Source organism: Ziziphus jujuba, chromosome 2 (genome assembly GCF_031755915.1).
Source record: "Ziziphus jujuba cultivar Dongzao chromosome 2, ASM3175591v1".
Lineage (NCBI taxonomy): Eukaryota > Viridiplantae > Streptophyta > Magnoliopsida > Rosales > Rhamnaceae > Ziziphus > Ziziphus jujuba.
The window spans coordinates 21,273,963-21,301,626 of record NC_083380.1 but is presented as its reverse complement, the minus strand read 5'-3'; the positions used below and the strand labels follow the sequence as shown (position 1 = coordinate 21,301,626).

Genomic DNA, 27,664 nt, shown 5'->3' with positions numbered 1-27,664 from the left:
GTTATAACTCATTGAGTATTGCCTTATGAGCAATATATGTATATATATGAATCATTATAATGTGATATTTACTATATATATTGTTGTTGTTTATGCTAGCAGATCTGTATGAAACTTTAATCTCTGTGTCTCTATGTATGTTGATCCACAAGTACCATAATGAATTTGTACTACCTAGTTTGAGCATGATGTTACACCCTATCGATAGGCAATGTGCTTGAATGAAATGATATTGTGCATTTGGGGATTACACATGATAAGATAAATCTTTATTACTTAGACTAAGTTTATGGCATTTAAAGTACTCAGTTAAAACGGTATTTAGTTTTTAAGAGATTTACTAGGAGAATCTCTACTACCTAGTCTAATCTATTGTTATGCCTTGTCAGCATGCTATATACTTAAATGAAATAGTATTTTGATTTGGAAGATCGTAGTAAGTGAGTTTGTTATTGTTTGTGATGATTACGCAGTCCAAATGGAAAACTGTTAGATATTTTGTGTGAACTAGCCATTATCATGTGATTCATTTACAAGACTTGTTTATATCAATAATGGGGCTGACTTGTTTATTGATCTTTTTCAGTAGAGCCCTTTGGCACATACTTTCTGTAATACTTCAGTTGATCTATTGGACTGAAGGACTTGTTATCTCTAAAAGCGCAATTGACTTATTTCCTGTTTTATTATTATATTGTTATTATTCATTATATATATATATATTATAATATTATTATTACTATTATTTTTTTATTAATTATTTTGTATATATATATATAAACAAATTGGAAGTGAAATAATATGATACTTAAAATTGAGATTAGGGCTTTAAGGAATATATGATGCCTGTTTGGTGAAAATATGAGAGAGAAAGATTAAAGAGGAGTGTGTTCATTAGGCACTGCTCATGTCACTTTGTTATCTGTTTTGCAGATCGAATAATTTTATGTTGACTCAATAACGGCATTTAAAAAGTTAATACATCATATTTAAATACAATTATAATTGTGTGTATATCTTAAAAATACAATAACGGAGTTGATGCATGTTTAATTGTACATGTTACAGTAAATTAACAATAAAAAGATAAACAAAGATTAAAAAAAAAAAGGAAAACAACAAAGATTGAAACAAGAAAAAAAGAAAGATAGAGACTGAAAAACAAGAAAGAAACAAAGGCAAAGGAAGATAATAAATTTTTTTTTTAAAAAGGAAACAAAAAATAAATAAAAAAACAGGTGAGGAATATGAAAGACGAAAAGAGAGGGGGGGGGGGGGGGAAGTGAGTGTTGAAAAGAAAAAATCAAAAAAATTGGAAATAAAGATTAAAAATAAATAATTACAAAAATAAAATCTTGGTGGGATAAAATTATCCTACCCTTTTATATGGGATTGATTATTTCATTCTAATGGGATTATTTAATAGTTCAAGGATTCTCTTTAATTCTATCAGCTGGTCACATTAAACATGAAACTGAAATAATTTATTCTAATCTTGTCCATTAAATAGGCCATTTAAGGAATATGAAATTGGCACAATTTTTTAAAAATACTTTTGACCTAATAAACTATTTACTCTCCCAAACAATCTCACTTTCAATTTCCCACGAAAATTTGACACGAAACCAATGAAATAAAATTGCAAAACTTAATAATCTTAATTAAATAAAAATAATTTAAAATTGCAAAAGTGAATATTCTAAAAGGTTAATTTCATATACCTCTTCTGAAATTTGATTTAAAAATAAATTAGTTTTATTAATTTTAAAATATCATCAATTTTTTCTTATGTTTTAAAAAATTATTATTTTTTTCAAATTATTTCATTTACATTTTTTAAAATAATATTATTTATTTCCATTTAAATATATTATATGTAATTTTTAAAATTTAAATGGTTAATTGTAATTAAATTAAATTTTGAAGTCTACATAAACTGACAAAAAAGAAAAAAAGAACAAAAAAATGGGGAAACAAAACAAAAACAAAAAACAAAAGAAAGGACGGGGAAAACAGAAAACAACAAAAAGGAAATGCCTTTTTTTTCTTTTTCTTTTTTAAAGAAAAGTATTTAAGACCAAAAATAAGGACCATGGCATGGCCAACTGCCCAAGTCAATTTTTTATTTTTTTATTTTTATTTTTATTTTTTTGGGGCGTTGAAGCCCAAGTCAATATTTAGGCCATCATGAGCAACTTTTCATTTTGCGGATGGTAGACACGAATCATTTCATTTCATTTCATTTGACAAAAGGGCCATAACGGAAGCCATTCTTCCAGGCAATACTGTAAGTTCATTTCCACCATTTTTGCTTCCCCTGTTTTCCTTTTTGGCAGGGGCTGTCACTTTTAGAGTATGCGTGGCGTTGGAAGTGAGAGAGCTCCTCTTCTGGATCGAGGAGTAAGTCAGCTTTTTCTAGCTTCTATGTTGCATTTCAGCAGTTGGGTTTTTTCCAGTTTATTATTGGGTTTTTGCGTACCCTTTTGTTATGTTGTTAAAAACATATATCAGGTTCTTATCATTCTTCAGTTTTCTTTAATGGGTTTCGCTCAAATAATGTTTGCAAAGACGGTCATAATTTTATCAACAAAATTAAGCTAGACGTTTTTTGAATGCTTCAAGATTCCATTCATTATGGGTTTATTTGCAAAATATTGCTTTTCTCAGTGAATAAGACGATTCTAATGTGTTTTTTTCTCCATATTTCTTCATCTTATGTATTGTGTTTTGTGGAGACATCTTCTGGTATATATAGCCCAGATTTCTAATATTTGTTAGGTTTATGGTTGATGGGTTTGAGTTCGTATACACAGTAATACCACCCAAGAGTTATATCTTTTTGAAGCTGTTAGTCCTTGAAATTTCATTTATGCTGGGCTGTTAATGTAACTTTTTATTGATTTCGGTGCCTGCTAATAAATATATATGTGTTTGTGTATTATTTTTTTTCTGCTTTTCCAAATTTGAAAATGTTTCATAGAGCATTATTCAGTTGCTTTTATGAATCTGAAATACAAAGAGAAAACACACATACACATGCACATAATATATACACCTATATATAGACATATACATACACATACGCATGCACATACGCACATATCTTTATATAATGTCTCTTGCCTGGGGGCTAACTCTAGCATTCTTACATAGGAAGCAAGAAAGAGAAATGATTCATCAGCGGATGGTCAGTTAACAGACCTTGAGCATGGAGATGCTATGCCGGTAATTGTTGTTTCTGAAAGTTCATTATGCAAGTCTGATATTAGGTATAAGTTACTGCTCCATATTGAGATGCTGATTTGTTCTTGGATATTGTAGGCTGCAAATGTGGGGTTTTGTAGGGTACTTGCACTTGTAAGTAAATATTTTTAGTTGAGAATTGCTGAACTGTTTGTAACTTTATACATGTTTTAAGTTATGGAGTTATCCTTCATAGCGCAGGCAAAGCCTGATGCAGGGAAGCTGGTGATAGCTACAATTGCTCTCTTGATTGCATCCACATCAAGTATATTGATTGTATGTGTCCTTTTTGTTGGTAACTCTCTCTCTCTCTCTCTCTCCCCTCCCCCCCCAAATAAGAAATAAAAGTGCCAGGTCAAGGCTTACGTCACTTGGTCCAAATTATGGAACTGGCAACTCAAGCTTTAAGCATGGTACTCAGCTCAAGCCAAGCTTTTACCATGATTAGAAGCTAAGATGGCTTGACAGATAGGATAATCTTAAATTAGATTAGGCTCGAGTTGTAATGAGTTGATCTGCTGGTAAAATTCACGTAAAAAATGTGAATGGCATAATTTTTTTTATCCTTTATCATAAAATTGATGGCAGGAAATCCATAGGAACTTACAGTATTAGCAAACAGAATCATACAAAAGATGATTTACATAGTTGCAAGTATGCTGCAGGATTTCCTGGATGAGGTACAGATTGGATCAGTCTGAAGGACCTCAACCACATTAGCCAACATAGGAATTGCACTGATCTTTTTAAGTTCGATCCCAAGATAAGTATGAAAAGTGCCAAGTTCCATCCAAAGTCCAGGCTTGCTCATGTTGGGTTGAGCTACTTGCCAAAATTAAATTCCAATCCCTTGTGTCTTAATGTGAACTTTTAACAATTCAGCCAAAGACCAGGTTTCCTCATGTCTTTTTATGTTTTCAACAAACTTTGGATTTTCCTGACAAAGCTTGAACTCTCCTTGCTGCAGCCAAAATTTGGTGGAAAAATAATAGACATTGTATCAGGAGATATAGACACACCGAAACAGAGAGGTGAAGCTTTAAATCAAGTCAAGAACACTATACTAGATATCTTTCTGGTTGTTGTAATCGGGTATGACAGTTGGCTTCTATTTTTTTATTCTTTTGATTGATTTATTGGAAATAATATCACCTGGTATAACATTATTCTCTCTTTTTCAATAAGTGGACTTCTATTAGGCAGTATTCAGTATCAGTCAAAGTAGCATACATAATGAATTTTAAGGATTCTCAAGCATCAATTTTTCTGGTCTTCTTTTCAGTTCAATTTGCACAGCACTTCGGGCATGGTTGTTTTCTTCTGCTAGTGAAATGGTTGTTGCTAGGTTGAGAAAGAATTTATTCAGCCACCTGATTAACCAGGTAAAGTTGTCAAACTCCTGTATGAGGTTATCATGATTCCTCATTTTAGTCATCTTTGGTGTTAAGAGAACAGAGTTATTCTCATCTGCCTTATTTCTTCTTCTTCTCTAAAAAAATATTATTTTTCATGATGATTGATGTGTTTCTGCAGGAAATAGCCTTCTATGACGTTACTCGAACAGGGGAGCTTCTAAGTAGGCTGTCTGAAGATACCCAGATAATAAAAAATGCTGCAACTACCAATCTTTCTGAGGCACTAAGAAGTTTGTCCACTGCATTTATTGGTCTTGCCTTCATGTTTGCAACATCATGGAAATTAACATGTAAGAATTTTATAATCAAAGCAGTCATTCTACTGATTGAAATTTTATATTCTCAATCAGGAATTAATTTTAGTGGTCCTAATGTATATGTTTATCCTTAGTGTTGGCTGTGGCTGTTGTGCCGGCTATTTCTGTTGCTGTTCGTAAATTTGGCCAGTTCCTTCGTGATCTTTCTCACAAGACTCAAGCTGCAGCTGCGGTAGCTGCATCTATTGCTGAGGTATGTGTTTGTGGTAGAAATAATATAGAATTCTTGGACAAGGAAAATTTTATGTTCAATAATAGTGACTTTAGTTGCTAAACCAGTTCTATGACATGAGCGGAATTGCTGTCAAAAGAAGACAGAAAATCTTATATGCAAGTTCAATGTTTTGTAGGAATCTTTTGGTGCTATACGTACAGTGAGATCTTTTGCACAGGAAGGTTATGAAATATCTCGCTACTCAGCAAAAGTTGATGATACTCTACAGCTTGGTCTTAAACAAGCTGTGAGTTCACCAGTCTTACATAAATTTATCTCTCATTCTCTTCCCCCACCCCCAATTATGTTTGTATAATCTAATGACTGCTGCATTCTGCTGCAGAAAGTGGTTGGACTTTTTTCAGGGGGCCTAAATGCAGCATCAACGCTATCAGTTATCATAGTTGTGATCTATGGAGCTAATTTAACAATCACAGGCTCAATGACTGCTGGTGCTCTTACATCATTCATTCTCTATAGCCTTACAGGTAAAAGTCAACTAAAGCAAAACAGAAATTGACATATAATTAAACATGAAGTTTATCATCAAGCTTTTTGTAACTTCATAGACAATATATTTACCTGGTTTCTAAAAGTTTTTGTCATAACCATGTTCATTCACCTGTTTCCAAATTGCAGTTGGATCTTCTGTATCAGGACTATCAGGTTTATATGCCGTGACAATGAGAGCAGCTGGAGCAAGCAGGAGGGTTTTTCAACTTCTGGATCGCATCTCAACCATGCCTAAGTCGGGAAATCAGTGTCCTCTGGGGTTAGTTTATTAGATTTGTTATCAAATTCTTTCTTTCCTAGACCCTTTGACTCCCTAGGAATTAGAACAGCGAAGGTACAAATAGCAGAATTTCTTTCCCAACTGGATCCCTCTTTTTCTTTTCTTTTTTTTTTTTTTTTTTTTTCTCATTTCGATTCGATTGTTTGTTTGGGTTTGGTTAAAATCAACAGTAAGATAAGTGTAAAGGCAGGGATTAGATGATACTTCATCAGATGATTATACAAGGATAAGATGATTGTCCAAGGAAGGTGGTAAGTTATAGGGGAAAAAAAAAGAATGGAAAAGAATGATAAATCAAAATTTAAATTTGAAATTTACGGACAAATCATCCTTCCCATGGAGGGAAATCTCTGCCAGCTAGGCAAGAGGATAGCAAGTTACAAATTCTGGGTCGGTTGAACATGTATTTTTATTACTATGAAATTCATAAATGTAGTATTCAATGGTGGGGTTACCATTATCCTTTTTGTAGTGATGAATCTTGGAATGCGTTCCTAGGAAAAGGAATTTGTACAATTTTCGGTGTCTCAAAAAAAAAAAAAAAAAATCATACTTAGAAACACAATAGTACAACTGGCCTACCATCCCTGCTCTCTTCAATGGATGCACCAATCATTTGAAGGGAGCCTAACTGGTTAAAGTTCAATTATTTGAATTTTTATTTTTCTTGATTTTTGGTAAGGCATATATATTACAAATTGAAGATGACAGGATATTGAGCATGATTTGGAATATGGTTAGACAATAACAAATGTATATACTGCTCAACGTCATGGAATGAAATGGGTGTGAATATATGATAACAAAGGGTGTCTTAATGCAGTGATCAAGATGGGGAAGTTGAGTTAGATGATGTTTGGTTTGCCTATCCATCTCGCCCCAACCATATGGTACTCAAGGTAATCATTTCTCCTCAGGCAGCTTCTCAAGATGTGATGGTTGGTAAGTAGAAATATGGATGATCACTTGGTCATTATTCTGATTACTTCATAATTGTTTAAATTGCAGGGTATAACCTTAAAATTGAAGGCTGACTCAAAGATTGCTTTAGTTGGGCCTAGTGGTGGTGGAAAAGTAATTTTTTAATCACTTTAAACTTAAACAAAGCTAAAATGCGAAATATTATTTTTTGTTAGGGGTATGAGTCTATGCATTGAAGCATTGGTGTGAAATCAGAATGCCTAATATGATTCTATCTGTATGCTGCAGACCACTATAGCAAACTTGATTGAAAGGTTTTATGACCCAATTAAAGGAAAGATTCTGGTCAATGGTGTGCCTCTGGTTGAGATATCACATGAACATCTACACAGGAAGGTAGGCTTGGTGTCTTGATCAGTTTTTATGCTTTTACACAAAATTCAATACGATGTACTCATGCTATTCAAGTTCTGCAGAATTAAGTGTGTCCCATTTCTTAATATGTTATTACTATTAGTTTTTCATTCATTAATGTTGTGTAAATAATTTAAGGGCTCGAATCTTTCGTATTAACACTGTTACCTATTAATGTACAGATCAGCATAGTGAGCCAGGAGCCTGTTCTTTTCAACTGTTCCATAGAGGAGAACATAGCCTATGGATTTGATGGGAAAATCAGCATTGCTGATGTTGAAAATGCAGCTGTAAGATTTAACATCTTTTTTTCCATTTTACACCCTTTAATTTTGTTTCTTTGGTTCTGATTATCTTTGGGATGAGAAACTGTAGAAAATGGCCAATGCCCACGAATTTATATCAAGATTCCCAGACAAATATCAAACATTTGTTGGAGAGAGAGGGGTGAGGCTTTCAGGAGGTCAAAAGCAGAGAGTGGCAATTGCAAGAGCCCTTCTAATGAACCCAAGAATTCTTCTCTTGGATGAAGCCACAAGTGCTCTGGATGCAGAAAGCGAGTACCTAGTACAGGTAATCTTTTAACATAGTATCCTAACCGTCCTGATTTCCAAGTAAATTATACTATTTTTTATATTTGTCAAATTCTCATATGATTTTATACTTCACAGGATGCCATGGATTCTCTGATGAAGGGAAGGACTGTTCTAGTGATAGCTCATAGGCTATCAACTGTTAAAAGTGCAGACATTGTGGCAGTTGTTTCTGATGGACAGATTGTTGAAAGCGGTACTCATGAAGAGCTCCTCTCCAAGAATGGTGTTTATACTGCATTAGTAAGAAGGCAACTGCAAGGAACAAAAGCTGAAATTTAATCTTCAATGCCTACTTTTTCTACAAACAAAGTATAGAGACGTTGAATTCTAAAAATAAGTCCATACCAATACTTATATATGCAATTTTGCATTTGACCATGAATATTATCTTTCATCATTTCTTCATAAATACCTAAATGACCCAATAGAAATTATATATATGAATATTAATAACCTACAGAAGTTAAGGATAAACATGGGAAAACCCACTAAGGTCACAAATTGGTGATATGCATTTTTGCTTTCGATATGATACAAATTGGTGATATATGATACATGAACAAAGTTGTTATCTAATTTAGAGAAAGCAAAACTACTTCTGGTATACAAAGTCCAAAAGTACTTAGAGTATCTGTGAAGCTAACGCATGAATGCATGACATTCACTTTACAATTGATTAGAATAAGAAATTCTAGTCTCCCACTTTACAAAATCCTACTTTTTGTAGATTTCAGTCATTTGACTTGCCTTGGCAAAAAGCACAAATTCTTCTATCAACCACAAAAAAGGTCAAAATGTAAGACACTTTACAAAATCCGCTACTTCACAAAATCCGCAACGTTGTCGAAGATTTCAGTCATTTGACTTGCCTTGACAAAAGCCACAATTCTTCTATCAACCACAACAAAAAGGTCAATAAGTAAGATACATGGAAAACTTGAAGTTCCACAGCCAAGTAACTGTCTTACGCTCATTCCCTGTGTACGTTTGAAAAAAAAAAATTCCGTAGCTCTTCTTTGGACCTTTTCTTTCAAAGGTCAAGTGTTTCTGGGGAGACATTAATTACACAATTCAATGGACAAGTCACCCTCGCTTTATAAATCACTGCATTTTGTCCCACATTCATCACACTTGTTTCAAATTTCTACTGTACTAGTATCATTGTGGAATACAATGAATGAACGGTAATTGAGATTACTAGATGGGTTTCCACAGCTAATACGATCTGATTGAGTTCTAGATTCATTCCTGATCAAGAGAAAAGCACAATAAGTTCACATAATCTTGTGGAGTTGCAACATAACACAACCAGGATCAAGTGCTAAGTTCAACTTAGCAGCTAATAACAGGTGTCCACTGCTTTTGCAGACTTGCAGTTGTCACAATGGCAGATCTAATACCAGCAGAGGCTCCATTCTTGGTGTGCATCTTTAAGAATTGCAGCTACACCACCAACATGAGGGGAAGCACATACAAAAACCAAATTTGTCCCTATTTGAGCTGTTGGTCTACTTGGTAGCCAAGCCCGCAACTTTTGTCCCACGTGCCATTATATCAGGCTTCACAAACACTCCAAAGTTGTAAAGAGGACCTCTGAATTATAACTAGCAACAACAGGTGGAGTATTTGTCTCTGTATCAGTCCCTTGGAACTTAATGCTAACTAAAGGCTTATAAATGGTTTCTATATATTCCATCAAGATCTTTTTGTGCTTTGACTTGATGATGAAACATGGACAAGGAATGGATACTATTTGACTCTTAGAGACAAATATAGCTCCTAACACATTTGACTTTTGTCACATTGGATATTTGGTCAATCACAGAACCATCGAGAACATAAATGGCATTGGGAACTTATAATTATAGCTTAAGAGAGTCACAGGATGATAGAGGCTGCTTGTAAACGAATGGCACATTTTGCAATGATGAACTTCCAGAGAGAGTTGACCACCCAATAATTTTGACTACTTGTCCAAGCATCAAAGTTTCTGCAAACCAGCAGCTAATAACAGTGCCTTCTATAAGAGTAATAACCCATGGAAACCCATTATCTATAGTAGCAATAGCTGGATTTTATTTCCAGCTGAACAAGTGATCACTTAACTTTTTCCATGGAAGAAAACGAACTCATATTTAAGACCACATGAGAAAGCATTTCACAATGTCTTGAAGAAATCTGTAAAGTGAGAGCCAAAACCTGATTTGAAGTGAAGTTCCACAGCATGCACCAAGAGAAGTAATTGCATGTCCTCACCAATCATTTCATCCATTGAGGTTCCAGGACAAGCAAGCTAACTCCATAACCTCTTCAACATGGATAATTTGAACATTCATATTTGAGATGACACTAAATCAAGGTTTCCATATACAACTTCATGTTTTCCACCTGTTGTCTGGATTCTGGGAAACTTTGTGGCTTAAAATGCTTCCATAGTCCAATTGGATGTCGACTTTTCACATCCACATCCGAATATCTCCCAAACATTTTTGCGCACTCTGGATATGGCTTGACATAAAGGTTATAGAACTTTAGTCTGCTTGGTTTGATCAATGCTCTTAATCCAACTTGAAAACCAAGCCCGGATTTCGATCTTAAGTACTCAATCACACTGAACCGAGGAACAATCTGCTTATCAAAATTTACACCCAGAAACTCAGGAACTTCAACCAAGCAACTGATATTAAATTTCATCCTATATTTCAAAAACTCAACCTTTTTCTCAACATCCTCTATCTTATATATAATACATCTTGGCTCCCTCCATAAAACCCCAAAAGCCTCTCTGCGAATCAATCCTTGACTGCACAAGTAATCAACTCTCAACTTCACCTCAAAACCAGCTCTAAATTCTCCATCACTGAAAATCTTCTCCTTGATTGGTTCTCTACATTTCAAAGTCCTCAACAACTCCAAACACCTTGAGAGTTCCCCTAATTCCCAGCCAAGAATCTTTGGCTCTCTAACAACCTCTCTCCTAATCAAATCCTCACTAAAACCCAATTCTCTGAACTCAGAAAGCAATGGCTTCAACCTATCTTCAACTCCTAATCCTAAAACCCTTGGGAAAGAAGATAGAACCCAATCAATCTTATCTCTGGGAATTCCAAATCCCATTAAGAACTCAATTCTCCTTCTGATTTCCATCTCATTCATCAATGTCACTCCAGGAAAACCCTCCAAAATCCTACTAACAATCCTATCAGAAAACCCCATGCCCCTCAAAACCTCCACGCTTCCGAAAACACAATCTTGGTCTAACTGGAACCTCCTGGAGTGTTCCAAAACGCTCTTAATCATCAATGGGGGAACACTCGGAAGCCCCAAATTTGCGAAACCAATTTGCCATTTTTTGAGGAATTGGAAATCTAAGACCCCAGGACATTCAAATACCAAAGAAACAAGGGATTTCTGAGGGATTTGAAAGGATAGAAGAATACCCAACGACTTGTCTATTTCCTCCAAGTTGGAATTGAGCAGGACGTGGTTCTTGGAGAGGAAATTTTGGAGCTGAGAAGATGGGAAGCCGTACCTTTGGAGAAGATTGGCGATGGAAACTTGTTTCCTGTATTGGGATTGCTGGGAAAAGCGAAATCTTGTTGAAAAAGATTGAGAATTATGGTTCGACAAAGTTGAAGCGAGTTTAAGCCGAAATGGCGACAATCTGGCTGGAAGCCATATCGCCATTGGTATTGGCTTCTGGTAGGCTTAGGGGTCTGTAACTAAACCAATGTGGAAGACGAAATTTAAAATACAAAATTATTTTTTTAAGGGGAAAAAAGCAATTAATCCATACGTGTGTGTGTGTTTATATATATATTTCAAAACCACTGTTTTTCAGTCAAATTCTTAAACTCGCGTGGGAGCTCAGTGGTCAGAGCATCACAGCCCGGTCAGTAAACGCTGGTTCGAGTTTTTACTAAACCTTTCTTGGCTTCACAATAATAAATCCCATTATTTATATTTTCCTTCTTCAAGTGCTGTTTGGTAGGCAGGATAACATTGGATTTAGCTATTTTGTAATTATAATTTTTATTTGATTTAAAAAAATTTTAAATTATATTTATATTTATAAAATAATTAAATATTATATTTAATTAAAATTTTATTATTAATTATATTTAATATTATTTTTATAGATATTTATATGTTCAATTAATTAATAATAAAATTAATTTAATGATATTTATAAAATATTTGTAATTTTTTTTTAACATCCATAAACTATTTAAAATATTATTTTCAAAATCAATTAAAATAAAATTATCAATCATAGTAAATCATAAATAATAATTAATGACAAATAAAAAAAGTTAACATAATATTTAATTAAAAACTTGTTCATAGCATAAAAATATCCATCTCCAATTCATACATGGATATATAGATATATAAATAAATTTCACATGAAGTTTTACTTTTAACAAGTACGGTGTCCATATAAATATATTGGATTTTACAAAGATAATCTACTTATATAACAAATAAATAAATAAATAAACCCATTAATAGTAAGCCAACTAAACAATATAATACAAAACCATTATCCCACTCGTTGTGAAATTGAGCACGTGTATCTGCGGTGGTAGTATTTTGTATTGGATTTGCTTTATTACGATTCCTCATCATTTGTTCTACAAACTCAGCATATGCAATTTCAGCTTCTTCAATTGTATTATACGTTTGATATAAATTATCTGTAAATTCTTGTACTTATTGATGACATTCAGATCAAGAATTATATATCCCTAGTTGTCTACCTTTAAACACAACATAAACTCTTTTTTTTGCAATTCAATATTCCTGCATATAATAATAAATGACAATATAATATAGTAATATTATTAAACAAAATAACAACTAACCAAATCAATAAAGTGTATGTTAATATTCTAAAACATAACACATAATAATAAAATTATTCGTACATGCATAATTAGAAACCAACATCCAATACATTACAATATATGTCTATAAGTTTCAATTCCAATTCTTCATAGTTGTTATCCTCTCATACATATCCATAAATATATAATCCACAACAATACTAATTTAGTTATCTAAAAATCCATTAGCAAATTCAATCTTCTGCGCATCCGTTTTAATAATCTTAAAAACCTCTACGTTCGATGGATTCGATCTCATTGCCTTAGAGATTTTGAGATTATCAATAATAGGAAATCCTAACCTATCAATCTCCATAGCTAAGTATTATGGATAGTTGATATCAGATTTCTCCAACTTGTCTAACTGTGAAGCCAATTTATCAATAAACTTATCTGTTACATTGTTTAACCCGCTAATGATGTCAACATCCTTCGATTTAGCTTTTCTCTTACCTCTTAATTGAGATTGTGTGGGCAGTTGACTATGTGTTTGATTCATAGACATTAGAGAACACACATCATCAAATTGGTCATTGTCAGGCTCCATATTTATATCATTAACTAATTCGATTGGAGTTTATGCTCCATGTCCTGTTGTCCGATCCTTCCCAAAAATATTAGCAAACCTCTCATACATCAGAAAAGGTTTACCTCTCTAACTTTTTGCACTTGAATTACTCTAAAATAAAGAAAAACATCGTTTAGTAAAAACATTATAGATTTAAGATAAGAAACAAAAATTCAATAAAGGTATATTTCCTAAAAATTCAAAACCTACACATATGCTTTTCAAGCTTTGTTACTGTCAACCTCCACACATTTACGAGTGTCATTCCATCCAAATCCATTTTTGTTCAGCATATCGTATATTATACCATATTGCTTCTTCCATTTTTTAATCTTCGATTCAATATGTGGATTTGCTCGCAATTTCGAGTTAGGACACATCTCAGCCAGTTGCCGCTTAATCATATTAAGTGTACCAGGTTTAAATGCTCCTGTGTCACAACGTTGCCCACTGACTACAGCTTCATCTAAAATAATCAGCAAAGCTTCTTCCTCACCTTTACTCCATGTACACCTAAATTCACCCCCCCCCTATTATTGTTACTGCTACCTCCAGCTTCCATTTCTATTCAGGTAAACATTTCATGATCTAACATTACTAAAACAAGATGCAAACAAAATAACAAGGAATCTCAAATGTTGCACTTAATATAATATAAGTTTGTTTTCATACATATTATCCAAAAGATTTAACAAACAATACTAAATAAGCAGTTAGAACATAATTTTTTACATAACCATCAACTACTAATCATGACGACCTCTTCGCTCATCAAACATTTACTTAGCTAACTCATCTCTCCAATTTGTCCATTGATCGGAGGAAGCAATTGATCCTATAATGTCCTCCTTTTCATTAATGTCCACATTTTCCATCCTATCATGCTCAACTTCTCCAGGATGAAGTGTCATTTCTCTTCTAATCAGATTATGTATTAGACAACATGCAGTAATGGTCTTGATTTGTGTTGCAATTGGGTGGAAAGATGGACTCCTTAAAATTACCCATCGTATTTAGGAACCCCAAAACATCTTTCTATGATATTTCTAGTTGATGCATGCTTCATGTTGAAATACTCTTGATAATTTATGGGTGCACAACAATCTTTCCATTCGGAAATGTGATATCTTGTTCCCCTATATGGTGCAAGAAATCATTCACCATTAGCATAACTAGTATCCACTAAGTAATAACAATCTAATATAGAAAAATGTCTCCTATTAGTTTATGCAATGTTAATCCAATCTTGAAATATTTAAGGATTGATCTTACCGGTTAGTACTTTTAATCCATTTGGCCTACTTATTGCATCTCGAAGTACTCTAGAATCCGAAACGGAGCCTTCCCAACCAGGTAATACAAATATGAATTCCATATTCAGGTTACATACACCTAAGACATTTGTTGCTATCTCACCCTTTCTTGTTTGATATCTTGGCTTATCGATTTTAGGTACTTTCACCTTAATATAAGTTTCATCTAATGCTCCCAAACAATTCTACGATACAAACAATTTTACTAATGTCCGATAATGCTACAAATAATCTAACTATAAAATTATTAACCAAACTAGTCTACAAGCATACCTTAAATATTTTCCATCTATGATCCGAGTAATTATCAGACATAGGTTTAGGATGCCTCAACAAAATGGAATGTAAGCGTAACACCCCATTCAATACTGAATTGACATATCTACTAACTATCTCTCCTGATCTATAGAATTGACTGATAATTGTATGGTTTTTTGTGTGATGAGCAATTATATGCAAAAATATGCACACTTGCTCTTCCAATGTAACAGAAAAAAAAAAAAGGAAAACAAATAAGAAACACATTAAATTGAGTTGCTATTGCTAATACAATTATATATACACAGCAAACAAAAATCTTCCATAAATAATATATTTATATATTAGCATTCACTATAAACATTATATATATTTGGAAGGGCAAAATAAAAGATGGATTTAAGTGTTTTTTAAATTTTTCAAACTCAATATATATATATATATATCATCAAATTTTTTTTTATCATTATTAATGATGGAGCTGAATGAATAATTGCATAATTATATACCAATTATGGTTCTTTTTAATTTTTATATGCAACTATGGAGAAATGGTGTGGCTTATTTTTGTTGGTTTAAGGATGGTAATGGATTTGATTATGAAATGTATACTTTGATTCAGTTTTTCATGAAATTTCTATGTTTTCTTTGCCAAAAAAGCCCAAAAATATGGGGGGGAAAAAAAACCAAAAAAGACAAGTGCATGTCAATAATGCCAAGTTGTTATATACATAATTAATTACAAAAATATATCTTAAATTTGTTAATTTTATTTCACATTCACCGATCTATTTTGAATATGAATTTGAATATATACAAAAAAATGTACAAAAATATATTTAAAATAAACACGCAATAGGTGCAAGTTTTAATTTATAAAAGCTGTTAACAGGTGCAAGTCTTTACATTATTTGATCATATACAACTATTCACATCTATCCACCCCCACCTGGTGGCTCAAATAATCATTGATGTACATGGCTTAACAACCAAGCCAATCTCACATGACAAAACAATTTATAGGATGAAGTACACGTTATAGCAGAAATTCAAGACCAACATAGCTTTTTGGACCTGGACAATTTATTTGATCAGCAGTTATGCTATTGTACAGATTACATGAACACAAACTGGTCATATTTAATGTTCAGCTATGCTAATGTTAGGATATAAGACTAAATACCAAACAAAATAAACAAACAGAGAGAGCGAGGGAGATGCATATTTTTACTACTTTACAATAACCAACATAGCCTTTGTGGATGCTACTGCCAAATAAAAACTTGATATGGCTTCATGATTTAAAACCAAACACAACTTAGAATCATCTTTCTTTTTCCTACGAAGTAAACCACAATGACATCATAACAACAACCCAAATGAAGACATTTATACATTGCTAAGGTCTTAAGTAACATGCGGTACATGAAGAAAAGCATGATGCTTGAGCAAGGAGTAGAAAATTCTTTACCAAACCAAAAAAACAAAAAAACAAAAAAAAAAGAAAAAAGAAAACAACGAGGAGTAGAAGATCAAATTTACATTCATGAAAGTTTACCACAATAAGCTTATAAGCAAGGCATACTTGTTCAACAGTTATTTTGAGTTTCAAACAAACATGTACAAATTTGATGTCCCAGGTATAAAAGTTTTCATTTCTATGTGACTCATAACATTAATTTATGATTATACATTCTCATCAAATTCAAATTGGATGGCATTTTTAGTTTGATCTCAAAAATTTCGGTCTATGTCATAACATAAGCTTGCTAGTGATTTCAACTTTAATATACACAGCATCATTCAACTTGTGAATTTATGGACGTCCATACCCAAATTTCATTATATATATATATATACACACAGGAGCAAGAATAAAAGCAAAAAATTGTGGAACTTAAAATATATATATATATATTGCCGGTGCATAACAAAGTAGAAGTCAGAAAAAATGAATCAACTAATTACCCCACACATTCAACTGCTAAACCCAATCAACCAAAAACCATTCTCAACCATTCTCATTTGAAATATATATATATATATATATATAAGTATTAGCTTGAAAGCTTGCAATATAAATCTTTACTGTGAAATATTCCTGATAAATATAATATTTTTAAATATAACATAAATTGTAGTTGAAATTGTAATGGTAAAGTCACACTAAATTACTATTTGTTTAAAATGTAAAACATAAGGAGCTATCTTATACTTCTATGTATATGACAATAAATAAATAAAAAAGGAATAAAAGAAGCAATGCAATATACAGATTACAGAATAGGCCAAGATATAATTCTAAAACATGAAAAGTATTTCTATTTTAACTAAGGTTTTGGTTATATATCTATATATATATATATATATGTATACGGTCACAGTAGTGTCAATATAATTTGATTATTTCTGATACATATACCCACAGAAAGACTAAACAAAATCTTCCCAAGTCAAGCATCCAGTGAAGGTTTTCTTGGGCCTTAGGTTCAAATGTGGACATTCGTTACCCAAAAAAAAAAAAAAAAAAAAACATATTACAACACATAGAAGAAGAGGCAACATATTACAACACAAGATCCAGGAATATATATAATATAATTAACAACCATGAACACAAATTCATATATTCTATGTAGTTCAAACTAACAGTATATAAGTTTTTTTTTTTCTTTGAAAAAAGCAAAACAAGTCTCATATGCCCATTTTCCAGATTCCACAATATACAACAACAGCCGCCAGAAACGCCTAAAATAATGACCACCAGAACGCCTAACGACAAAACTTGACAATCTTACCTTTCAAATTCGTAGAAGTTGCGCTGTAGATCACAAATTTAAGCCCTTATTCTCACAAATCGAAGCCCTAATTTTACAAATGGAAGCCCTAATAGGTGTGAAATGGAAGCCCTAATGTTGTGAACCAAATCCCTAAGCAAATCAAACGAAGAAGAAGAAGCAGAGGAAGAAGAAGAAGAAGGAGGAGGAGGAGAAGAAGAAGAAGAGATTAGATCGATGAAGAAAAAGAAGGAAACTAAACAAATCAAAGATGAAGAACAGGAAAACAAACAGAGCAAAGAAGAAGACTCACCGGGAGTTTCAAATCGAAGAGAAGCAGCGAACGATCCAGCGACAACTCGAAGAGAGGCGGCGAATAGTCCGGCAGAAACAACTTCGGGTGGGAGGACGAGAGCTTCTTCATGAAAGCTTCGAGAGAGAGCAGGACAAAAGTGACCCACGTGTTTTGGTAGGTCAGGTTTGTCCCCTTCGAAGTGGATAAATTGACTAATGGGATAAGTCTATCCCATTCTCCATTTTGCTTCTCAAACACCAGATTGGGACTATAACCTATCCTGACCCGGCCAATCTCGTATAACAAACATGCTCTAATCTCAGAATTATTGGTATCATATACATTTAAATTGCTTTAAACCATACAATGATCTTTGTATTTTAAATATCTACTAACTTGTAGAAGTATATATTCATTACATCCATTATGCATATATTAAGACTCTCTTCAATTGCCAAAATAGTTAGATATCAAAATGAAACACCATTTATAATAGGAAAATAAATCACATCAAAATGGCATTGGATCTCTGCGAAAACCATTTACCAATCACTCATTTTATATTTAACCACTTAATTACACTTTCTTATAAATACCCACTTGCATCCTATAAGAATCACATTATTGGATACTTAGGCTACAAATCCAAAAATATTATGCTTATATAATGAATCTAGCTAAACTTATACTTGGAACCTAGCTAAAATTATACTTTCTCTTTCTACGTAATTCAATTTGGATGCTTTTGACATTCAACAATGGACTTCAACTCTGGATCCAGATAATTTCTTGAGGCAGCAAGCCAACTTCAAAGGCAAAGATGTTATCAACAACAAATACTTTTTAACAAATTGTTATTCTATGTTGACATAGTCACAACATCAATGTTAATCATTAACCAAACCTTTGTTGTTTCTAAAGAAAATAGGGATTGGTCATTCCGTGCTTTCAGGATTGTTATCTGATGCAGTTGTTTTATATTCATTTGGATGGCTCTCTTCAAAAGTTTACCTCTTCAAAAGGTGTAAGTAATTACAAACTAAGTGACAAATTATTATTCACAAATTTCATTTTTTCGCGCATTCGCATATTTAGCCTTCATTTGCCCTATATGCTTTTGGCATTATATTGGTTTAGTAGTGGTGCGTATTCATCATGAATATGGGACTTTGTTACTAATTTTTTTTCTTTTATTGATAAAACCTTTGGCAATTCATTTGTTAACCTTTGCAAGTGTATAATTCAATGAACTTCAAGTTCTTTACTTGTACAGGAATCAAGTAATTTAACTAGTTTTGCTTCTAAAAAATTTCACAACATTCATAAATAAGTTTAAACTTTTCTCTTTCTAATTCCGAGAAATGTGCTTTATCAATTAAGATTGATATTTAGGTGGTTCAATTAAGACATAAATGGCACATTCGAAAAACACTCAAATGGGAAACATTAGACTTACTTCCATGTACAAGTCGTGTAGCGAAATATTCATCATATGCTTTAAAACAAATTCGGATTAAAACTATAGCATGTCAAATTGCATGTCCCCGAACTATAAAGGGTAATTTAGCATTTATACTAAATGGCATGACAATCAACTTCAAGTGCTTAATCAATCTAATAAATGTTGATAATCGGTAGTCATTGAATGCGTGAGATATGAATTCACAGGCATTTTCTAATATAATCAATTGGATCTAGTAAGTGGGGAATTGCGCACAAGTAGTCAACAGGTCCAAATATATCTTTTATATTGAAGCATCAATAAAAATTATTCATAATAGCCCACAATATGGGTGGATTGGTCAATAATTATCCCCTTGGATCTGTTGAAAAAATGTAGAAAATTTCATACCCGTTATGGTATAAGACATTCAAACAATCAAGTTATTCGTGGTACACGCATCATAGACCATGTCAATGGAAAGAAAACGCATAATTTATTAGAATATAATAATTATCCAAGTTTCAACATTAAACGTATCAAATTGGAACAAGAATGACCAAAACTGTAATGCAACAATAAATATAAAATTGAATTCATGAACTTCAGGTTCATAGCAACATATTAATTGATCACAAAAATAGAAAAGATGAATTACTTTTATGAATGAAACATGACATACTCATTAGGCTAGTTAATATGTATAAAAGAGCAATTGATATATACATATATAATAAAACACCACAATGAACAATATATATGTAAATGTGAAATGAAAACATCATAAGAACAAAAAATAATGGATTAACAATTTTGTATATATACATGTCAATAAACCATCAATTCCCTTAATAAAATAAATGAAATATAATTTTACAATAGCACTAATATACATATGATAATAACTATATATTGCAATCTTAACTCAGTCACCATAAATGATACGATAAATCATAAAAATATTTAACTAATGTGTATAAAGACCATAATGCACTTTAGAACTTATGACAATACAAGTATATATGCTTATGTATACTTCACACCATAAGTTTATATAGATAAATAGATTAACAAATAAAGGGAAATAGACAATTGTTGTGAAAAATATTTGCAAGTTCACAAATTAAGTAATAAAGTGGTTTTTAGTAACCGGATTGTTGAACTCAAAGAAATAATAGATTATTAATTTTGATTAAATTATAATATTAAATTGAACACTCCAAGTTTGATGAAAAGTTGCAATTAAATTAAATTATTAAACTAAGTAAATTAAAAAACAAGACAACGAAGAAAGCAAATTAAATTGAAATTTAATTCAATAATGATGTGACAAGGGCTATGAAATTCACAACTAGTTAATCCAATTTACCAAATATCATACTCAATAATGAAATTAAATAAATGATAATTTAACCAAGCTTTATCCTATTATCATCAAAAATTAAGTTCTCAAAGATAATATTTCATACTAATGACAACATCCTTAATTAAGATTCTAAAGTAATGCATTTCTATTAAGAACATGATCAAGTAATCTTGGTGCACTTACTAGCATAGGGGGTGCAAGCGTTAATTTAACCATTAAACTACAATACAACTTATACATCTTTACAATTATGCTACTTAAATCAATCACAAGATAAGTCAATCATGAAGCATTAAGAATTTGCTGATTTATTAAGTCAATTAAAACACAAATATTCAATCCATAAAAATTATATCATGATGTGAAGATTTACAAGTTTAATTGAATTCATTAGAATTCGAAACTTTTTAAAATAATATTATCAAAAATTGCATAAAATGATAGCATATATATGTGTTTGTGTATATATATAAATATATATAAATAATCATATATGCATAAATAAACCTTTAAATTCTCTAAACCATATAAAATACTTCAAGCAACAAAATTATTAAATTGTTATGCCTAAAGCCATGAATATAATCACCTATAGATACAATCGATGATCATTCATGTTCCTCTGTAAAATCATCTCCAACCATAGTATAAGTGCTTATAATATAATAAAATATTTTTGAGGCATTAAAAATTAAACCAAAGACAATAGTGTATAGCAAATATTTTAAAATAATTTATAAAACCATAAAATTAAATAAATCAAACATTAAAAGATTCAATTATATCGTGAACACTTAAGATCTAGTTTCACTCGAAAGTCAATTTTATGAAATTAAACATTTCAATGGATCCTAATAACATCTAGGAACACAACAATATTAATTTGATTATAGATTGTCCAAATACAAATCAATTTTACCTGATATTTAACTAATTGATTTAAAAATGAAAATATATTCAAATAATGCTCAAAATTAACAAATCATAAATCAATAAAAAACTCATGAGATGGGGATCACATTGAGAAGCTCACCTTCATCAAAAAGTTTCATCGGTGATCAAAAACTCATCAGAAGCTTCAACCAAACTTGAGATTGATAAATATCTAAAACCATGAAGAATTTTGACAAATAGAAGCTGAATTCAAGTTTAGATGGTCCATAATAAAGGAGATGAAGATATGGGTCAATCTGAAATGGCTAAAAATTAAACCAACTTGCCGATGATCTGCTTGTGGCTTCTCATATTTGATCTTAGCATGTTGCTGACAAGTTTGTCATGAAATTTCATAGCTGAGGTTAGGACTTGATGGGCAATCTTAGGGCCTGGAGCATATAGATCAATAATGCTAGAAAATGGTGAAATCCGAAGAACCCAATTTGGTGTGGAAGCAGGTTGCTAGTCAACCAACCAGTCTCATGATTTGGGGATAGCTTCACACAGTTCCAGGGGTTTTGGAGACAAACAGGTATTTTGAGATTTGTTTTTATTGTTTGGCATGCTTTTCAACATATATATAGGGTTTTGCATTACTAACAAACCAAAAATTGGGATGGTTTGGAGACATGTATAATATTAATGTTTAAAACTTGTAAAAACAATAAACTTTTAACCGTATCTTAAAATTAGGCGTGCCGCTAATTTACGAACCTACGCTGAAAAGCTCTATAAAATCGTATACTTATCAAACCAAAATCTTGAAATTGTAAAAAGTCAAATGTAAAACCAACATACGATCCAATTGGTCAAACATAGTCAAAATTTTAAAGATATGGATATTTACTAGAACAAGGTGCTACACATGGTTACTTTAAAAGACAACTAAACTAAAAGTTAAAAACTTATATGCTATGCGGCAATGATGAATGATTTAAAAAAAAATTGAATAAATGATTATAATGCAAATTTTTATCTCTAAATGCAATTAAACTAAAGTGCAAACTATCAAAATCAAAATTTAAGCTCAAACTCACCTTGTATTTCGACACTAACTCTTAAAATCATACAAAATTTAGCAAAAATTCAATATCAATTATATATAGGTGCGAAAAACACAATTAAGCATAAGAAGGATGTGATTTTGATAGAATACAAATTAGAAACTCAATTATAGATTAACAAAGATCTAAATGCAAACTAGAAAAAAAAAATGTAAATATTAAGACTTTATGCTGCAAACACACCTAGAAATCAAATCTGGGGGGGGAGGGGAAGAGAAGAAAAAGAATTTTCAATAGAATAAGATGCTGTAAATATTAGTCCTAACAACGCCAAGATTAAAATTACCCAACATAAATATTTTAATCAAACTGATCCTAAAGCACAAATTATGCAAACAAAAATCAGCAATGCATGCAATTTTGGAACTAAGGTGTACCAAGTACTCTTAATTAAGCAAAAATTGAAAATTTGACAAAATAAGATTGAACAGTATGTGGCAACACTAACAAGACTCAAATACAATCCAAAACTGAAAATCAAAACCAAATATTCATACAAAACACATGCAAACCTAAAATTGAATCACCAAAAAAAAAAAAAAAAAAAGACTTTGCAAAAACACAACTATAGCTTGCTGCAACACTTTAAACATAAGAAAATTTTGAAACTTTAATCTGTAAACACATATAAGGTTTGGCAACAACAAAATTTGTGAACGAAAATTTGATTTTTGCAAAAACAAATATGCAAACCTAATTTTATATGAACCTAAACCAAAATTTTGCAACTAGAATGAAAGAGTTCAACAATTCTGTTTAAATTTGGCTTGTTTTATTAACAAGTGGAGCTCGAAGGGATCACCAACTACTCGAGTTTATTTATAATTTTTTTTTTTGGGTGAATTACAGCCCTATTAATTACATCTTTTTGGTAGAAAACCGTATTAATTACATCTAATCATTGTATATTGAATTAATGATATTCCTAAAATCAAAGTTAGTTTGGGATTGCTTTTGGAAGAGTTAAAATCAAATATTCTAGAATTTAGGATGATTAAAGTATTTGATGAAATAATATCTTCTCTGATTATTTTATAATTTGGGCAGTTACATTACTACATTTAGAATCATATGAATAAATCATTTTAAAAATATGATTCTTTTATAATCAAGACAAATAAAATTAAATCCTAAAATACCATTAATTAATCAATATAAATAACACATTATATTTATCTTTTAACCTATCAAATAGTCATATTCATTTGTAAAAAGAAAAAAAAAACTCAAATCAAAACTCTCTTACTAATATAAACAATTTAATAAATTAATAAATGTAATATAATTATTTATCATTTATTATATAATCTTGACAACATTTTTAAATTCAATTTTAGTATCAAAAATATCACAACAAAACTACATGTATATATATATATATATTTTTTGTAAAAAATAATTTATGTACATCATGTTCATTTTTAATTGTTAGCTTTACAACAATTCAATCTAATAAGTTATTAAACACTTATTAGTAATTTTTTACACTTTACAACACCTTCATTAACATAAGTTACAAAATAACTAACTGATTTGTTCTTTAGCACAATCACAATTGATTTTTTGTTCAGATACATATTATAAGCAATATCATAGTAAGCTTTCATTACAATCTAAATAAAAAGGGTTAAAATTATATAGACCCTTCGCATTTACTCTTATTTCAAAAACTACTTCTAAAATATCTCCTACTGTTAGTTGATTTTCAGACGTTTTTATTTCATATATATTGACTTTTGTTTTATGTGTACTATAAAAGGTGAATTTTTTTTTTTTTTGGGTCTCCTTTTTCTTTTCTTCTTCTTCTTCTTCTTAACACCCCCCCCCCCTTTTTTTTTTTTTTTTCCAATGTTTCCTCTTTTTTTTTTTTTTTTTCTTCTTCTTCTTCTTTTCTTTTCTTTTTTTTTTTTTCTTTCGCTTTTCTTTTGGGTTTTTCCTTCTTCTTCTTCTTATTCTTGTTCCTTTTTTTTTTTTTTTTTTTTAACTTTTACAATTCTTATCCTGATCTAAGGTTAAAAAAGGAATATAAGGCAATCTAACATTTGGAATTCGCACCTCTTTTATCGGATCAGAAAAAAATAACCAAAAAAAAAAAACTCTTTTCGATGACTTTGTTTTTTTCAATATCTTTTCCAATTTTTTTCTGGATCAATCAAATTTTTTGTTTTTCAAGTGATTTTGAAATCTTTTTTATTTTTATTTTATTTTTTTTGTTTTATGGAATATAGATCCAGATGCAAAATTGGCGGTAATTGCTGATTAGTCATCTTTTATTATCACTATTCAATTTTAGTTATTTTAGTAATTGCTAAATGGTAATTAATCCTCGTTCACAATTTTTTTATTTATTTATTTATTTTTTTTTCAATATAGTTACTATGAAAGTAGGTTTCATTTTGGAGCTTTGAAGCCGAGTTACGAATCCCATAAAGAGCTGCATTGGTGAACTTTTTTTATATAGTTTTATTTTTGTTGTTTTTATGAATTTGAATTCTTCTGTACTGTTTATTCTTCTTCTACTATGTTGGTTGAAGAAATTAGGGGCAATTATAGTTTGTATTATGGAGCAGAGATAGGTGAGGGAAATGTGGCTGATTCATTCTGAGCATTGAGAACAATTTTTTTCTTTTTCTTCTTTGTTTTTATTTTTATATGTGGTTGATCTCAACTAAAACAATTTTGTGATTGATATCCACCTTTTTTTTTTAGATTTTCTGATAACTTATCAATTTTTTCCCCAACTTTTCTCATATCTTATCTATTCCCTATCTCTATAAACAAATTAAATCACTAACAAAAATAAATAAATAAGTAAATAATAGAGTTTTTTGTCAAAAATTGTGATGGAATTTTAAAAATAAAAAATCAAATAAAGATAAAAAAAATTAATGGAAATTTTACATTTAAAAAAATGCTGAGAGGCAAAGAAATAATAGTTGGTGAAAAAATAATTTAGAACAAAGTAAAAACAAGCTCAAAGAAGGAAAGGAAAAAAAAAAACAATAAAAAAGAGTAAGAGAGCGAGAGGCGCAAATAAATCTTGAAATTTGTGAAATTTACAATTTATTTACATAGTATATGGCACAAGATGAATTATGTATTAAATTTTCAAAGAATGTAATAAAATATGAGAATAGTAAATTAATGAAATTAAATAAGTAATTTTTTTTATTATAACGTAATTTGCTAAATACTAATAAATAAGAGTGTATGAATACATTATTAAATTACAAGTAATTATAAATATTTTTTATTTTTTTTATTACTCATAGTGGTATTTAACTTATTTTATGATTTTATGCAAGATTAAGAAATTTTTTCAGAAAATTAACTGCATAAAAGTGTTTTACATAGTATTACCCATATAAAAATAGAGACAAAAGGTTATACATAGTATGTGTTGTTAAAAACAGACGATTCAAGATATGAATCAAGATGTCAAACGATACAAATAGGTTATTTGAATCTATTTGGAAATAAATCGCACATTTCACCCAATTGAATCATCGATTTTAAATTTCTGATTTTGTTTGTCCGTTTTTCAATTGATTTTAATTTTTTAATTACAAAATACTTTATAAAAAAAATCTATTTGAGAAATGAAGAAAAAGATAATGATGATCTATGAATAAGTGGATAAAATGGAAAAGATAAGAAGATGGTGATGATTTATTCAAAAAATAGAGACGAAGAGGATGCAAAAGCAAGAAAGAAGAAGAAGATGATGAGAATGGTAGAAATGAAAAAAATTAATTATTATTTTATTTATTTTCTTTTTAATTTTTATTGGTTAAAGAGATGAAATAATAAATTGATAAGATGGAAGAAACACATACAAGTGAATAAAGATCAAATAAAATAATAAAGAAAATTTATTATTATTTTTTTAATTTTCTTTTTAATTTTTATTGATTAAAGAAATGAAACAATAAATTAATAAGATGGAAAACTAGGTGCAAGTGAATAAAGAACAAATAAAATAACAATTTTTTTATTATTTTTTTAATTTTTATTGGTTAAATGTTGAATTTAAAATTAATATTCATATTTGGATTGATAAATGATATATTGATATTATTATTATGGTTATGATTATTATTATTTTTATGGATAGATTTATCTCAATATTAAAATATATTAGTATTATGAATAATACAATTATTAAATACTATAAATAATAATAGAGTTTTTTAGGGTAAAAAATTGTGATAGATATTCAAAAATAAAAAACCAAATGAAGACAAAAAAAAAAAATTTTAACGGAAATTTTACATGTAAAAAAATGCTGAGAGGCAAAAGAAATAATAGTTGGTGAAAAAACAAGTTAAAACAAAGTAAAAACAAGTTCAAAGAAGGAAAGTAAAAAAATAATAATAGTAACAGAGAGACAGAGAGAGAGAGAGAGAGAGAGAGAGAGAGAGAGAATAAATCGTGAAAATTTTGAAATTTACAATTTATTTACATAGAATATGGCACAAAATGAAAATTATGTATTCAATTTTCAAAGAATGTAATAAAATATGATAATAGTAAATTAATGAAATTAAATAAGTAATGTTTTTTATTTTTATTATAATGTCATTTGCTAAATACTAATAAATAGGAGTGTATGCATATATTATTAAATGTACAAGTAATTATGAATTTTTTTTTTGTTTTACTGATAAAGGTATTTAACTCATTTTATAATTTGATGTAAGATTGAGAAATTTTTTAAGAAAATTAACTGCATAAAAGTGTTGTAAACAGTATTACCTAAATAAAAATAGAGATAAAAGGTTGTACATGGTATTACCCAAATAAAAATAAAATAAAATAAATCAAAATACTTTGAAATTTTGGCAGTC

At 30.3% G+C, this 27,664-nt stretch overlaps 2 protein-coding genes and 1 long non-coding RNA gene across 3 annotated transcripts; 1 reads left to right on the top strand and 2 right to left on the bottom strand.

The window, feature by feature from the left end:
• Positions 1–2,141: 2,141 nt before the first annotated feature.
• On the top strand, positions 2,142–8,291 carry LOC107419028 (ABC transporter B family member 25). Its single transcript, XM_016027744.4, has 17 exons — positions 2,142–2,400; positions 3,154–3,225; positions 3,322–3,357; positions 3,445–3,519; positions 4,211–4,335; positions 4,526–4,625; positions 4,777–4,948; positions 5,050–5,168; positions 5,326–5,436; positions 5,533–5,677; positions 5,829–5,961; positions 6,806–6,881; positions 6,991–7,056; positions 7,192–7,299; positions 7,500–7,607; positions 7,693–7,890; positions 7,989–8,291. Exons 1-17 carry the CDS (start codon positions 2,356–2,358, stop codon positions 8,190–8,192), a joined length of 1,893 nt encoding a protein of 630 aa, XP_015883230.3. The 5' UTR covers positions 2,142–2,355; the 3' UTR covers positions 8,193–8,291.
• A 796-nt stretch (positions 8,292–9,087) lies between these two features.
• On the bottom strand, positions 9,088–11,709 carry LOC107419035 (transcription termination factor MTERF15, mitochondrial). The gene has a single exon (XM_016027752.4). It carries the CDS (start codon positions 11,598–11,600, stop codon positions 10,263–10,265), a length of 1,338 nt encoding a protein of 445 aa, XP_015883238.3. The 5' UTR covers positions 11,601–11,709; the 3' UTR covers positions 9,088–10,262.
• A 4,101-nt stretch (positions 11,710–15,810) lies between these two features.
• LOC132800825 (uncharacterized) lies at positions 15,811–18,168 on the bottom strand. Its single transcript, XR_009635930.1, has 3 exons — positions 18,029–18,168; positions 17,737–17,868; positions 15,811–16,012 (listed from the first exon to the last, which is right to left on the bottom strand). It is a non-coding gene; the product is annotated as an uncharacterized LOC132800825 (long non-coding RNA).
• Between the last annotated feature and the right edge of the window lie 9,496 nt (positions 18,169–27,664).